Source organism: Salvia splendens, chromosome 6 (genome assembly GCF_004379255.2).
Source record: "Salvia splendens isolate huo1 chromosome 6, SspV2, whole genome shotgun sequence".
Taxonomy (NCBI): Eukaryota; Viridiplantae; Streptophyta; class Magnoliopsida; order Lamiales; family Lamiaceae; genus Salvia; species Salvia splendens.
This window is the reverse complement of record NC_056037.1, coordinates 22,045,644-22,062,947: the sequence shown is the minus strand read 5'-3', so window position 1 is coordinate 22,062,947 and position 17,304 is coordinate 22,045,644. Positions and strand designations below refer to the sequence as shown.

Sequence of the window (17,304 nt, the reverse complement as noted above, 5' to 3'; positions counted from 1 at the left end):
TTAAGAAAAATTGTGTTGGATGTGTTAAATGATAATAGTATAAAATAAGAGAGATGAAAAAAGTACGAGAGATAAGAGAGTAAAGTAGGTGAAGTAAAGTATGAATGATTAGATATTTTGTTTTTAGTCAAAAAAGAAAATGACTCAATTTTGTTGGGACGTCCAAAAATGAATATAACTCAACTTAATTAGGACGGATGTAGTATTATTAAAGGATCATTGTCATTACTAGTTCAGAATTGATGAATGTACATTTAGAATTCTAGATGCAAAGAATTGGTTGCCTAATACAATACACTTCTCCAAATCACAATAACTCTACAAAGGAGAAAAGCCCACTCATCCAGGCTGGCTGCCTTTTACTTTTATTCACAATTTTTTTTACAACATCATTTATCACCTAATGGCTCAAACACAATCCTTTTTCTTGTCACACAACAAACCCTCCCAAGATGTGCTAGTGCTTTAAACTTGGTGATAGGGACCGAGAATTAAGGCTTAGCAAAGGGTAAATAACATAGGCTCATTTAGTGACTCAAAATCTTCAACAAAAAATAAAGCTTCAAAGCTCAAAATTGGCTCACTAGGGGTTTATGAAGGGATAGGCATGTGATGGTATAAATATGAGGCTTAATGTCCTATTGCCTAAATCATTTTCATGCATCAACAATAACATGTTTACAATTCATCAAGCTTATGTCTAGAAGATCTACCTAAGGCCTTTTTTTTCATTTTTTCAAAACCGGAATTGTCATTTCTCCTTAGCTCAAGAAATCAGACTCCTAAGGACACTACATTCGCTTGATCGAAATATGGAAGTTATAGCTCTCAAGCGGTTAATAAGTGAAAGAAAGGTTCCACGACCTAACTTTTAAGAGAAACTAAGTCCACACCAACAAATTCTAAAGGAACGGTGTGCTAGTGAAATTCGAAGGAAGACAATTAAGCATGCTTATACACAAATATAAGAAGAATTTAAGCCAAAATCAACACCAATCAAGCAAGCATGCGAACACCCCCCAAACTTAATCATGCATTGTCCTCAATGTGCATACTCTTGAAACGCAAAGGACAAAATTAGTAAAGAAAGGGGTAAGAAGACTCCCTCAAATCATGTTAAGTCGGGGTGGGTGGGTCGGGTATTTCTTTCCTTTGGCACGGCTCCTCATATGTAGCCCATCCTTATTCATACAAAACAAAACTAGACAATAAACTATTTACAATACCTGGTTCAAGATCAAAAACGAAGGAAAGAACCGAGTTAGGAAAACCCCCGTGATCAAAATAAAAACATAAAAAAGTAAAAACTCAAACCACATATGATGGGTTGCCTCCCATCTAGCGCCTTTCTTTCACGTCTTTGGCTAGACGTTCCTTTGGTGCTTTGACTCACCCATATCCATCACCATTGCAACTCTTCCATTCACTAAGATGACCATTCAGGTTCTCCTTCCCATTGCTTCCACTCACGCCATGAGAGGCATTCAATTTGAATCTATTCTGATTTCCTTTGTTCTTTTTCAACCATGCCACAAGCCCTTTTTCTTCCATAGGCTTGAGATGAGCGAAGATGAGAATTGGGAGCGGCTCATCCTCTCCGAGAAACACAAACTTGAAGTCCATGGGCTTTTTTGTGGCCCCTGCACCCTTGAGATTATCTCCTCTCCATTGATCTAAAAGTTACAGTGTTGTCTCTAGCATGGAGAGTCACGTCACCTATGGCCAAGAATGGTCGCCCAAACAAAATAGGCATGTTTTTATCCTCTTCCATGTCCAAAATCATAAAGTCCACAAGCAGAATGAACTTATCAACCTTAACGAGGACATCTTCCACGATTCCTCTAAGTTTGATAATGGACTGATCAGCTAACTTGAGGTGGACGTTGGCCAACTTAATTCTTTTCAAAAGACCAATTTCATCTGCAGTCTTTTGAGCCATCAGTGAAATGCCAGATCCTTGATCAAGTAAGCAGCTCAAAAACTGCCTATTTTCTACTTCGCATGAAATATGGCAACTCCCAGGATCTTCCATTTTCAGAGGTATTCGCCCAGTCAAGAAATGTGAGCATTGTGCACTCACTTGCACCATCCCTTCCTTAGGCAATTTTCCCTTCATTGAGTTCAACTCTTTACAAAAAGTGAAGAATTTTGGAAAGTTAGCCATCAAGTTCATCAGGGATACCTCAACATTCACCTTTTTCAAAATTTCTTTCAGCCACTCAACACTTTTAGGCTTCTTCTTTCCATCAAGGGGGAAAGGTGGGGGTGGGAGGTAGTTGGGAAAATTGTAGGGGCTCTTTGGGTCTCTTGCGGGGACTTAACTTTTCTTTGTTCTCAGCCGAATTGTTGAAGCTTCCTTTCTAGGAATCCCAATAGCCAGATGCAGTCTCTTTTCCCTCTTTTGTCGATTCATATGCAATCGCAGTAGCCTGCTTACTCACCTCGTCCGCCCCTACGTGCGAGGTTTGTGAACCTAACACATTGTCCACCCCTGTGTGCAACGTATTTGGACTAACTGGGGTTGTCCCTAATTCTCTTCCACTCCTCAATATCACGACATTGCAATGCTCAACGTTTCCCTTTGGATTTGGAATTGTGTCCCTCGGTAGGCCTCTAGGTGGCCTTGTGTTTGAAGCCGATGCAATTTGCCCAGTTTGGGTCTGGATGCTCTTCATGGTGGCATCCACTTGCTGAAACTTCCCTATTACAGCCTTCTTGAATTGATCATTTTTTTCTCGGTATTGATCATTTTCCTTCTTGCTATCAGATATGAAGGCAAATATGGCAGCTAATGGATCCACAACTTCGGGCTTCCTTGTTTCAAATTCGGGAAGTGCATTTGGCCTCCAATTTCCACTTGGCCCTTGATTCCCTTGGGGAAACTGATTTCCTTGGAAATATGATCAATTCAGGCCTTGATGAAATCCTTGATGGTTTCCAACATAGTTCACTTTCTCAGTTTCTTGTACAAGCTGACACTTAACAGTGTGGTGATCCCCTTGGAAAACTCCATATTTCACAATGGCAACAGTGGAGGGAACGCCAAACTGCATGGTTGTGAAGGCCTTAGACAAGACCCCCTTGGGCGTGGATGCTCGCGATTTGGCCTTTCACCAATGTCAACTCTTCATCACGCAAGCTATCACCAAATGCCTCTGCCTTCTTACTAGCTCTCCCTGAGCTATGCCAAGTCTTCTGTGCTGCCGCTTGATGCACTTTTTATTAGCACTATAAATACCTGCAAGTATACAAAGTAGGAATAGTATAGCTAAATGTTAGTATCGGATATCGATCACGGGAAAAACAAACACAGACTGTCTATCCTCTACTAAAACTCAATTATTATTTAGAAAACCGAAAGTTTTGGAGATTTTTTTGAAAACAAAGAACTATTGAAAGCAAAGAAACAACTAATTGCAAATAAACACGTAGATAAAAGTATAGAGATAAGGGAATTCCAGTGCGAGTTATGGTTATACAAATTCCAACTACAAACCTTCAAGCTTGAACTGCTCTTCAAGCTTGAACTTCTTCTTTGGCTGGAAAGAGAGTACAATCCCGTTGTGCCGCACGAGCTCTTTCTTAGCGGGCGCCTTTGCCTCTTTAGTGGCGGACCGCTGCGGTGTGTGTGGCGGTCCACCGGGCGTCGGGCAGTCTTTAGAATTCGTTCTTGAGGTGCTGCCTTCATCCTTCTTCTGCTTAGTGACACATTTCTTATTTATGTCCGCCACTCGTGTTGCTGTCTTTGCCTTGTCTTCCTCAATATTCTTGTGGACTTGATCCATTTGAGTCTTAATGTTCGAGACGGCAGTGGCAATTGTGTTTATTCCTTGCTCGTGATTGTTCAACCTTGCCTCAATGACCCCAATCTTGGTGTCATTAGTCTTCCCATCTTTCACTAGCACCTCTAAAATCTTCATAATCCCTTTGTCATACTTCTCCTCTTTCTTGATAGGTTCAACTACTCCACCCTTGCTAACATTAAATCCTGTGGGGGGTTGCAAGAAATTATTGTTAGAATAAGAGAGATTAGGATGAGGACAATTCCCGTTATAATTATTGAAATTATCGCCCCCTGGTTAGGGTGATAATTGTTGTTGTAACCCCTATTAGGACCGCCTCCTTGTTGCACGTAGTTGACATCATCCATAAGAATGGGAGGAGCGTCGGGTTTGGTGACCGCAATGACAGAGGTCGGTGGAGCCGGATCCTCTCTTCTATATGTGTCCATTTGGTCAACCCGAACTCTAAGCTCGGCCAATTCCTTCGCAAAAGAACTCTCTTCGGCCTCCTCTATGGCCGCTACTCTCCTTGAGTTGTGCTTTTCTTTCAACCACCCCTGCTGTTGGTGGTGAACTCCTTTATGACTGCCATGGCATCTGGTCCACTCTTCCTAAAGAATCCCCCATTGGCCCCTGAATCCAACATAGCACAAATCTTTTCAATAAATACATTATAGAGGATTCCTACCTGATGGTCGACGGTGAAACCGTGGTTGGGGCATTTGCAGAGTAGGCCCTTGAAACGAGAGACCTCCTCGTAGAGGGGCTCGTCGTTGCCTAGCATGAATTGGAAGATCTCACTCTTGAGTTTCAATATTGTGGTTGGCGGGTAGTACTTGTCGAGGAAGGAAACCACAATATCATTCCACGTGGAGACTTGCTCTGTGGGCCGACACTCAAACCACTCAATGAAAAGGGAAAGAGTCTTACCCTAATGTTGTCATCGTCGACACCATTCAATTTCAGTGTGTTTGCAGTCTCCACGAACTTCGAGAGGTGGCGGCTGGCATCTTCTGTGACCCTCCCTGTAAAAGGAAACTGCTCAACCCTTTGAATAAGGGGCATTCACAGCTCAAAATTGTTAGCATCTATACGAGGGCCTTAGGGAAAAGTAATCATATTCCCGTGATTGAACATATGGATCACGGGTACTATCTCCTTGTTCCTCATTTCCTGCTCCTCTCGGGCAACCCTCTCCGCGTCTCTCTTATCCATCAACACTTGACTGTGGCTTGAAACCTCTCTAGCTCTGTTTTGTCTCTCATTGATCCTTGCTCACTTCTTATTTTCCTATGGGTCCTTTCAAGTTCGGGATCGAGCGTCTCTAAGATGTTCTTCCCAGAACACGTTCGCATACACAACCTGAAAGAAACAAAACAAAAACCAAACTAAAAAAAAATTAAAAACAGAAAGCAATTAAAATCTAAAGTAGTTAAATTATCCGTTTGAAGATATCAATCATAAAGTGAATTGTAATCCCCAGCAACGGTGCCAAAAACTTGATGCACTTTTTATTAGTACTATAATTACCTGCAAGTATACAGAGTAGGAATAGTATAGCTAAAGGTTAGTATCAGATATCGATCACAGGGAAAACAAACACGGACTGTCTATCATCTACTAAAACTCAATTACTATTTGGAAAACCGAAAGTTTTGGAGATTTTTTTGAAAACAAGGAACTATTGAAAGAAAAGAAACAACTATTTGCAAATAAACACGAAGATAAAAGTATAGAGAAAAGAAACAACTATTTGCATTCACAGTTATGGTTATACAAATTCCAACTACAACACCCTAGTACAGTTCTTATTTTGATAGAACGAGTCACCTAGATTATACTCATGCAAATAATGGACATGTAATGCAACTTTGACATTAAAAACGGACTAAAAGATGGCCTTAAAACAATGCAAAATCCGAGTGTATCACCGCTTGAGTCTCGAAGAGCTCTCTCACTTGATCAAAGGACATCTTCCTCAAGTCTTCCTTGCTCACGGCATTGATCCAACGCACATCCTTATAAGTTAGACCTTTGTAGAACTTGTGCAACTCCTTGTTTGGAGCTACCCCATGACTAAAGAATTTTCAAATCAAGTCCGAGAATCTATACCATACTGATAAGGCTCATTTCATTCATCGGTTATGGGGTTAAATTCAACAATTTGAGGGGTCTAACACACCTTTTAAGCCAGGTGTGTAGAAGAAATCGCCAGGTCCAGGAAGGAAGGAAGATAATCACCTGGCGAAGGAAATTGGCGAGAAAGTGAGCAGAATGAAGAAAAATTGTCAGACGGAGGGCAGAACGGAGAATTCAAGAGAAAGCTTCTAGAAGATCGCCTCCACGTCTATAAAAGAGAGAGCACGCAACATACATAAAAGGGATTGGGAGATAGAGAGAATTTTAGGAGGAGATATATTTTTAGCTCTGAGTTCACTTTCACACTTCTACACACACACTTGGGTTGATTGGGAATCTATAGGGGTTAGGTTCATTTTCAGTTGGCTATTGTGTACCACCGTCATCATGTAGGGTGAAGAAACAATTTATCCGCTTTCATTTCGTTTTCTGTTCAGAATTCTACCGAGTCTTCGCTGTTCGAAGCTCGGCTTTGGTTATTTGTTGAACTTTGCTTATCTATCTATGGAATTTCTATTTTCTGTCATGATGATGTTGATTTTGAGTTTTGATGATGTTTGATTATGAGTTTGGAGTTGTTTACTTGAATGGATGCTTTTCGCACTTGATCTGGTGAATTGGAATTGAATCGTGGTTGGATTGTTGTTGATCGAAGTGGATTTGTTAAATCGGAGTTCATGGAGTTGTTGTTGATCGCAGTTGGGTTCGGATTTCTTGGATTCGAAGTGGATTAAGCGTTCGACGTGTGGATCTGAAACAAAGTTGGTTGATTTTGCATGAATTTGATGACTCGTTTCTGTGTTTCTGTTTACTTCGTCTAGTAGAAGTAGATCTGTTCGGTTTCCGATTAATCGCCAGTTTCCGACGTCTGAATTATTATGTTCTGTTTGAATCTGGGTTATCACTCTATTTTCTCCTTGTTCGAGCTTGAATCAGGTGACGAGATGCAGAACGTTGTTAGTTATTTGCAGCTTTTCATCCGTACTTTACTGATTTCGGGAAATGGTCCCCACTGCATGTTTGATTCCTGCTTAGCTAGATTAGGTAGCGGTTTTCTAGGTCAAGGAAGTTTATTGAGATATTGAAGTTAAGATGATGTTCCATGCTTGCATGATGTTCTCTGTTTCCTAGGTCTAGTGTCAGCCAATTTTCTCAACCGCAAAATTGCGTGGCAGCAGCCAACCCCATTTGCAGAGTCTCTTAAATGCATTCTTACGCATCTGTCTTCGTGGGATCGATCCCTACTTCCCTGTACTAATTCATAGTATAGAGGGTTGAGGGTTTTGAACGCGAAATTTGTGTGTCCGACGACCGAGACTTCCAGGATCCTCTGAGTTCCTAGACCTTGTGATCTAGCGGATTCTCTGGAGTTGAGAAGCTTGACCAAGCACAAAAGCACACACAGTTCCTGATCAAACAGTTTCAAATGGCGCCTGTGCCGGGGATGGATGGCGTAGTTTATGATTGTGTTTAGAGATTTTGGCGTATATAGTTTTGATTTATCCTTTTTCTTTATTTTTAGTTTATGAGCAGAGACTCACGGTTTGGACACTGGAGTAACTTCTTTGGGTGGAGGAACGCTCAGTTTATTTGGTAGGTCAAGGAGACAGCATTTACGGTCACCACCAGATCGGGGTTAACCACGGGAGATTCATTTCCGTTTGGTTCAGGAAGTGACAAGGAGTGGAGTTCGTCAGGAAGGGAGGATCCCGAGTCGTCTTCGGAAACAGATACAGAGGAGAAAGAGATCAGAGACATGGCCCGGGTAGACGATCCAGATCCCGAGATCAGTTCGCTCACTGCCCATCTAGATGGTGAGCCAGCCCAGGCTATAGTCATGAATCAGCGTCAGAGGGCCATCGAAATTAAGACTAATGTGCTAGGCATTCTACCGACGTTGTCCGGGCGTAGGAATGAGTGTCCATACGAGTTCCTAAATGAGTTTAGCAAGTTGTGCAGTATTCAGAAAAGGCCTAACGATGCAACGGAGGAAGATCATCGCCTACGTGCAATTCCATTCTCCTTGAAGGGAGAGGCCAACACATGGTTGCTGAGGCTGCCTCAGGATTCCATCCGTACCTGGAGAGATTTTAAGTTGGAGCTTCTGGATTATTTTTTCCCATCAAACAAAATAAATGCCCTCAAGAAGGAAATCGTGGAGTGTAAGCAGGAGTACGCTGAATCTCTGAGTCAATATTGGTAGCGATTCAAGGGATTGTTAGATGCTTGCCCGAATCATAGAATGATCGAGGAAGAAATTTACTATATGTTTTATGAAGGAGCAACCCCTGAATCAAAGGATCTGATGAATTCCTCGAGCGGGGGAAATTTTACAAAGAACAAGGGAAGTGAAGCGAGAGAGACTTTGGGGGGGTTGATAGAAGCCAAGAAGGCGTACGACAACCCGAGGAACATTATGAGGAGAGGGTCAGCAAATGCACTGAAGGAGCAAGGTGACGAAAGGGTCGAGGCAAGAAAAGATAGGCTTGAGAAAGCACTCTTGAGTGCAATCGAGAAGACCAACCCGCCAGCCTCACAAGAGAAAGAGAGAACTCTAGGCTTGGGAGAAGCTCCACCCCAGCTATACTATGGCCCTCAAGAGGGAGATTACCAGGCCCAGGTGAATTCGATGGGGAGTTGGAATCCAGATGGGAGTTGGAATCAGGGGAAACAAAAGGAGGCACCATGGAGAACCCATCCCAATTTTAGATGGTCTGAAAATGACCCGACCCAGCCACCTTGTCACGACCGCCCATACAAAGGGGTACCACAACCGCGGCGATCGTGACCGACATGCATGGATAACAGTTTAAAAGAAGACTTAATTAACTTAAGAAAGGAAAACAACCTAGTTTTAAGAAGTTTAAGGTTATAAAAATTTTTTAGAAGACTTAAGGTAAAATGCTTTTAAAAGAGGAACGGGAAAAATTAGACTTATGAAATAAAACAATTAATAACTAAGGTCAAACAAACATTTAACTTAATTCTCGGAGAACACCATTTTCAAAAGACAACGTAAATACTTGTTTGAAACCTAACACCACCATACATGTTCAAACACAAAATATAAAGAGAAGGTTAAAGTCTTGAGGCATAGTTCAAATTATAGCAGCGGAAAAATAAGGTTTAAGGAGAGTCAAGGATAACGCCTATGTATGAAGACACAACGCATCCTAGGTACTTAAGCCAGCTCAACATCCACCGCAACATCCCGCTCAACCTGCACATAAGAAAAATAATATGCAGGGCTGAGTACTTGTTGTACTCAATAGGCTCATGCCGAAAACATTTTAATAAGTTATGTCATCCATACCAGTGATCTCGAGTTTTATATAGTAAGAAATATCACGAGAAACACAAAAATTCAAGTTTGGCCAGACAATTTATCTCCCTACTTTTCACATCAATCCATCAATCACAATCACAGTGCGACGAAAGTGTGGCCACACTAATCGCCCACGATACCGGCCGACTAGCAAGGACGGCTCACGATCCCACCAGTGTACACAGCCTGCTAGGGTTAGCGGCCCTACTCAGACCCGAATTCGTTTCAAAACACAGCCATATAGCCTAACGGAGTAAACTCAAACGAACTAGGCATCAGGCACACAATCTCATAACAAAAACAACATGGCATGACATAACAAGTTAAACCACCCTTATAACTTCACATAGTATTTTCGGAAAAATAAAGAGGTTTGAAAAGAAAGCCCACCTCGTTCGCCTAGCAATTCACAACCCAACTTATAGCAACTCTCGATCCTCGAGTTCACGAATACACAACACCCTTGTCAACGACAATACAAGTCAGCCTTCCACAACAACATTTTACTATGCATGTCCTTTCGCTTCTCTCTCGTCGTTTTTCTCAAATTCCCCAACCCAACATACGTCACAAAGGTATCCAAGCCCCTTGGCCTAGCGGTAAAGGGTGCTGGATACCGCGTCCATCCTGGAGGTCTCGAGTTCGAACCCTGGGTGGCGTAATTTGTCTTTCCTCCTTGTTATAGGAGTTGATTTGTAATTTCCTCCTTCATATATATGATATAAATATATGAAGTTAATTTTAAAATATAAAAAAAAAAAAAAAAAAAAACATACGTCACAAAGGTGTAAAGACACACGTAACACATTCCAACTTATCCCAAGTGATTACACCATCTAAACACGTTCCTTGGACATACATGCATCATATAGTACTTTTAAACTTGAAACTAGGCGTCATTTTAACAAGGCAGAAAACTGACAGAACTGCGCGACCGTTTTGAAAAAAAATCCCTATAAATTCACCCGACCTCAAAAGAAGCTAAATTTTGGTCACTATACAGAGGACACATTCAAGTTCATCCATGAATATCTTCACACCGAAATCACGTCATTTAGTCAGTCATATCACATATTAAACTCCCTGGTCAGAACATACAATTTCTGACAGCACTGCGCAGTTCATTTGAAAATTTCACCATAAATTCATCCAATGCCCAAAAAGGCTGAAAATTTAACACAACTCAGAAGACACTTCAAAATTTCATATAGTTCAAGAATTACATCAATCGGAGGTCATTTGGTCAGTCGAACAGAAAATGAAACATTCCTGGCGAGAACACGAGTTTCTGGCAGATTTGCGCAGTCAACTTCAAACATTTATTAAAAATTCATTTTTTGATAAAAAGGGCTGAAATTCACACGAGACACAGGAAACACCTTGAAGTTTACTCAGTAAACATTTCGTGTAAAAATTCGTTCGTTTGATGGGTCAATTATAGATCATAAGTTACTGGTCGTGCACCACAGATTTCAGGTTCAAAAATAGGGTTCTCATCTTCCATCAAACAAACACCAATTTTTCATGCTTGAAAACACATAATCATGCTTTAAAGTTTCTCATACACATATTTGCACATAAACTCACATCAATCACCAAATATTCCAATCCAACATCACATGATTTCAAACAAAAACACATAACCATCCAAGTTCTTACGAAAACACACTTTCCCCCGTTAAATCTTGCGATCTATCAATCCTACACCCACTACATGCATGTAGGACTCAAGAACATGGTTCAAACGCAAAGGATGAGGAAAAGTGAGCAAATATACCTTCTTTGAAAAAAATAAAACGGTAGGAGCAAAGAACGATGCGATCCGTCGGAGACTCTTGAAAATAATTTCAATGGTTGCAAGAATAAAGCTTGAATGGAAGATTTTTGGAGAGAAAGAGTGGGAGAGGAGGAGAAAACGTGTGAGGAGAGAATGAGGGAGAGGGAGGCGTGTGAAAATAGTGGCTAGGGTTAGGGTTTAGTCTATTTTATGTACTAAGCTTAATTCACACTCAATTAATAATTTAATTGTGGGAGGAATAAAATAAATAAAAATCCCACAATCATGGAGCAGAGTAGGCACGTGGTTTTGAAGGTGAGGAAGTCAAAATTTGCTGATTTAATTACAATGAAATATAGCAATATTTACTTGGAGAGAATATATTCATAATTTAGGAAATAAAGGTGAATATTCCATAAACAAGGGAACAAAATAAATTAAATCTCCAAGTAGTAAATATGGTGAGGGGGCCAAAAATTTAAGGGGGTGTGCACAAGGAATTTATTTAAATCCTTAATTAAATAGAATAGGATTTAAACTTGGTAATTTCTTTTACAGGAAAAAGGGTCCCATCAAATAGGTAACAAATAATTATATTCCCACAAGAAAAAATAAGGCATAGGGGCGTGTGGCATAGATGGGGAATAAAGGAAATATTCGCATCCCCAATTAATTAGACCTAGGTATTAGGATGGTATTTAATTGAATAAAAAGGGATTCCACAATTTAGGAAACAAATAAATTATCCTCCAAAAATTAGTGAAGGGGCCGAAAATTATTAGGCTTAAATAGCCAAGGAAATATTCCAACTCTCTCTTTATTTTGGGTGAAGAAATAAAATGTGACATGATTTAATTGGATTTAATTCAAAAGAAGGGGGGTCAATAAAGCACCAATTAAATCAACGGAAAATTAAATCATTCTCCTATTTTAAATATGGGATTTTTGAAACTCCCAAGGGTAATAGAATAGAGTTCGAAATTCATGTAATACCATTTAGGAACCAATTGGTTTGGATTTAATTTGGATAGAAGTCCCAAAGCAATTTATTAAATCCAAGAAATGAAATACTATTTCGATAATTAGCAAGGGCCGAAAATTTCAAATGAATTGACTCGAAAAAAATATAAATGCATGATCCTATTAATTATTTCCCCACATTGGAAAATATAAACTATTAAGCACTTCATTCCACATCACTCACGACAATTATTTCACGCAAATCACTTTAATCACATAGAAACAAAAGTTTCATAATCAACATTTCAAAAGCATAAATAAAAGAGTCACAAAAGTTTGGGATGTTACATCCTTCCCCTCTAAACAGAAATTTCGTCCCGAAATTTGATCGTCTCACAAAAACCACTCGGGAAACTTTTCTTTCATTTTGTCTTCTAACTCCCACGTGGCTTCCTCGGGACCATGGTGATTCCACAAAACCTTCACGAAAGCTATCGTTTTGTTTCGTAACTCTTGCACCTTCCGATCTAGGATTGCTTCGGGTCTTTCCTCGTAGCTCATGTCGGGGGTTAGGATCACTTCCTCTTGATGAATCACATGCTTGGGGTCAAACACGTACTTGCTCAGCTGGGACACGTGGAACACGTTGTGCACGTTCCCAAAGCTGGGAGGTAACGCCAAACGATACGCCACAGGACCTACTTCTTTGATAATCTCGTACTGTCCTACAAAACGCGGTTTCAGCTTGCCTTTCACTCCAAACCTCACAACTCCTCTCGTCAGGGATACTTTCAAGAACACTTTGTCACCAACGTCGAATTTGATTTCCGTTCGACGCATGTCAGCATACGACTTCTGTCTGTCTTGAGCTTCCTTGATCCTTGCGCGGATTTGATGCACAATTTCGGTCATCTCCTTTATAGCGTCGGTTCCTAACATCTTCCTCTCGCCGACTTCATCCCAATAAAGTGGAGATTGACACTTCCTACCATATAAGGCTTCGTACGGAGCCATATCGATCGTCGCTTGATAACTGTTGTTGTAGGCGAATTCAACCAATGGTAGGACAGTTTTCCAATTTTCCCCTCGATCTAGGACAACGGCTCGCAACATATCCTCAAGCATCTGAATCGTCCTCTCTGACTGCCCATCCGATTGCGGGTGATAAGCAGTGCTGAAGTTTAGTTGTGTGCCCAATTCTCGTTGCAAACTCATCCAAAACTTCGATGTGAACTTCGTATCGCGGTCGGACACGATGGTATTTGGCACTCTATGCAATCGCACAATCTCGTTCACGTAGAGTTTAGCTAACTTGTCCGCGCCATAAGTAATTTTCATCGGTAAGAAGTGCGCGCTTTTAGTAAGTCGATCAATGATCACCCAAATCGCGGTGTTACCCTTCTGTGACTTTGGCAAACCCGTCACGAAATCCATAGCTAGATGCTCCCACTTCCATTCTGGAATTTCAAGCGGTTGTAACTTCCCATATGGCCGTTGGTGTAAGGCCTTCACTTGTTGGCATGCTAGACATCGTTCCACATATGACGCTACGTCTCCTTTCATTCCATTCCACCAAAACTGTTGCTTCAAATCTCGATACATCTTCGTGCTTCCGGGGTGTGCGGTGTAAGGTGTGTCGTGCGCTTCACTTAAAATATCATCCTTTAGCGTCTTATCGCTCGGCACACACAAACGCCCATCGTACGTCAAGGCATTATCCGCCTCCTCGCGGTAATGATCCAGCTCCTCGGCTCTCACCTTTGCACGTAATTCCTCCAACTTTGCATCACGTCGCTGGGATTCTATGAGCTTGGTTCTCAAATCTGGCTCAATCACTATCGTCGCCAATCTTGAACCTACTGTCTCGGGCGCTTTCACTATTTCCAAACTCATCTTGCCGAACTCGTGAATCAACGCTTCCTCTTGCGTTAGGAAATAAGCCAGTTGAGGTTGGTTCTTCCTACTCAAGGCATCGGCGACCACGTTCGCCTTGCCCGGATGATAGTTAATACCACAGTCATAGTCCTTCACGACCTCTAACCAACGTCGTTGTCGCATGTTTAGCTCCCTCTGCTCGAAGAAATACTTGAGACTCTTATGGTCCGTATAGATTTCGCATCTCACTCCATAGAGATGGTGTCTCCAAATTTTCAATGCATGCACCACTGCTGCTAACTCCAAATCGTGGGTGGGAAAATTCAATTCATTCGGTCTCAACTGTCGGAAAGCATACGCTATCACCTTCCCATCTTGCATTAACACATATCCTAGTCCTACTTTCGACGCGTCCGTATAGACGGCGAAGTCCTTGTCGGGTTCGGGTACTGCTAGGACTGGTGTTGTAGTCAACTTCTCCTTCAATAGTTGGAAACTCGCCTCGCACTCTGGCGTCCAAACCACCTTAATTCCTTTCTTTAGTAGTTGCATCATCGGTCTCGCAATCTTAGAGAATCCTTCAATGAATCGTCGATAATATCCTGCCAATCCCAAGAAACTACGGATTTCACTTGGCGTTTTCGGCGATTTCCAATTCTGCACGGCCTCGACCTTTGCTGGGTCTACTTGAATTCCATTTGCCGTCACAATATGACCAAGAAAGTTCACTCGAGTCAACCAGAACTCACACTTACTGAACTTGGCATAAAGCTTCTCCTTTCGCAACGTTTACAACATTCTTTGTAGATGCCATCTATTTTCTTCCTCGTTCTTCGAGTATACCAACACGTCGTCGATGAAGACCAACACAAACTTGTTAAGATACTCATGGAAAACTCGGTTCATCAAGTCCATGAAAATGGCTGGGGCGTTGGTCAGCCCAAAATGCATCACAAAAAATTCATAATGGCCATAACGAGTGTGAAAAGCAATCGTAGGCACATCCTCTCGTCGGACCTTTAGTTGATGATACCCTTATCTCAAGTCCATTTTTGAGAATACGCCCGCTCCTCGAAGTTGGTCAAACAAATCATCAATATTTGGCAGTGGGTACTTATTCTTTAAGGTCATCTTGTTGAGCTCACGATAGTCGATGCACATCCTCATCGTTCCATCCTTCTTCTTAACGAACAAAACTGGCGCTCCTCATGGTGACACACTGGGTCGAATAAAACCCAAGTCTAACAGTTCTTGCAACTGAACCTTTAACTCGGCCAACTCCTTAGGGGCCATTCGGTATGGCGCCTTTGATACTGGCGCAGACCCTGGTTCTAAATCAATTGTGAACTCCACCTGTCTGCCGGGTGGCGGTCCTGGCAAAGCTTCGGGAAACACATCGCGGAAATCTCGCACTACTGCCACGTCTTCCACTTTCAAGTCCTTCTTTTCTTCCCCATTCTAGTACACTAGATACGCCGGAAGTCCTTTTCTTATCATCGTAGTTGCTTGCAAAGCGGAGATTATGGAGGTTCGTCGATTCATGGAGATCCCGTACAAGATAGTCGGTTCTTCGCCTGAGGCTTGAAAAGAAATCTGTCTCTCTTTACAGTGAATCGTTGCGTAGTTCTCGGTAAGCCAATCCATTCCCAAGATTATGTCTACATTCTCCAAAGGCATAACGTGCAAAAGTTGGGCCACTACTCCTAGTTCTCCTAACACAAACTCTATGTTCGAGCAAGTTCTCACAATGTCAATCAATCCTCCAACCGGTGAAAATACATTCAAATTCGATTCAAGCTTAGCAGTAGGGAGTTCTAAGGCATTCACACATGACATGGAAACAAAAGAATGCGAAGCACCCGTATCAAACAACACAATAATAGGCAGTTGTTGGAGCTTTCCCATACCTGCCAAATTCTCCTTGCCCTTGATGGCTTGGGGTTCCTGCCTTGATATCCCCTTAGCGCATATGCCCTCGCTTGCTGTGGGGCCACTTGTCGGATTGGTTGTGGCTGTTGGGGTGGCCTCTGTCCTTGCCCATTCTTCACTCCACCTTTGTTGTTATTTAGGCACTCTCGAGACATGTGCCCATTCCCGCCGCAGACATAACACCGAATGCCTCCAACTCGGCACTCCCCAACATGATGCTTGGAGCACCGACTACAATAGGGTGTCCTCTGCGGGTTTCCCCTCTGCTGTGGCACAATTTGGCACCCATGATTCTGCGGTTGCCGAAAAGTGGGAAAACGCCTCTTGTTCTCAAAAGGAGCTCGGTTCCCCTTCCACTTCCTCTTGTCTCTAAAGTTTGATGGGAGTTCAGATGGTGCAGGATTTGTTATCCTCTCATTCTTGGGCAGCGCTTCTTCCACGTCTAGCGCGCAACCCAGTACCTCAGAATAAGGAATTCCCCTGCGACTAGCCACAGCTACCCTTATCTCGAGCTTAAGGCCGGAACGGAACTTCGCAGCCATCTTCTAGTCGGTGTCCACCAATTCTGGCGCATAACGAGTCATCTCATGTAAGACGAGGTCGTACTCCGTGACCGTCATGTTTCCTTGTTTTAGAGTGTGAAACTCCACTACTTTCGCCCGCCGATAACTCATGGGAACATATTTGTTGTAGACTTCTTCCTTAAACTCTTCCCAAATAAGCGCCTCACGGCGAGCGGGGTCCATGGTTCTCTTCTTGGTTTCCCACCAAAAATCAGCGGGTCCTGTCAGCTGATAAGTCACGCAGGCCAGGCGTTCCCTATCCGTGGATCCCATAAACTCAAAGATACGCTCAAGGTCGCGTACCCATGCCTCCGCCTTAGGGGGCTCTCCCAATCCATCGAACTTGGGTGGGTTCTCTTTCCGGAAGGCTTTGATGTACTCCCTTTCGTTTGGTTGGGGTAGAGGTGGTGGTGGAGGCGGGGGTGGATTCCCGACCCTTCCCTCTGTCTGTTCCCCCACGTTGTTCTCCACACGCGGACCACGTCTACGTCTTGGGGGCATGTTGATCTAAAACACAGGTTAGCATCGTTGTGAGAACATCGTTATTAAAACATCACCACTTTCATGCACGCGTGCGATACGATAAAACACAAGCACGTAAAGTTATGCAAAAAGTGGAACTTCCATAGATAACGTGGAAAGGGAAAACATAGCATTCGTTCAAAAAAACAAAAAGGTACTACTTCCATCGTCTTAACAACTTAAGAAAAAGAAAAAACAACACTCAGCTATCTAGCGATAAAATTCTTCCTCTTCCGGGTCCTCTTCCTCTTCCGGGTATTCTTCCTCTTCCGGGTCTTCTTCTTCTTCGGGGTCCTCTGCTACGTGGTACTCGTCAACCATACGGAGAGCTTCTTCGACATCCATACTATCATCCACATAGTCACCCTCGAAACCCGGGGCCATGCCTTCTTGTGGTACGGTTTCTCCTACTGCCGTGGGTTTAACCTCGAT

At 42.4% G+C, this 17,304-nt stretch overlaps 2 protein-coding genes across 2 annotated transcripts; both read right to left on the bottom strand.

Moving 5' to 3' along the window:
• Positions 1-1,654: 1,654 nt before the first annotated feature.
• On the bottom strand, positions 1,655-2,116 carry LOC121808970. The gene has a single exon (XM_042209525.1). The coding sequence runs from the start codon at positions 2,114-2,116 to the stop codon at positions 1,655-1,657; it is 462 nt and encodes a 153-aa protein (XP_042065459.1).
• Positions 2,117-15,639: 13,523 nt separating this feature from the next.
• Positions 15,640-16,329, bottom strand: LOC121808969 (serine/arginine-rich splicing factor RS2Z32-like). The gene is made up of 2 exons (XM_042209524.1): positions 15,766-16,329; positions 15,640-15,672 (listed from the first exon to the last, which is right to left on the bottom strand). Exons 1-2 carry the CDS (start codon positions 16,327-16,329, stop codon positions 15,640-15,642), a joined length of 597 nt encoding a protein of 198 aa, XP_042065458.1.
• Positions 16,330-17,304: the final 975 nt, after the last annotated feature.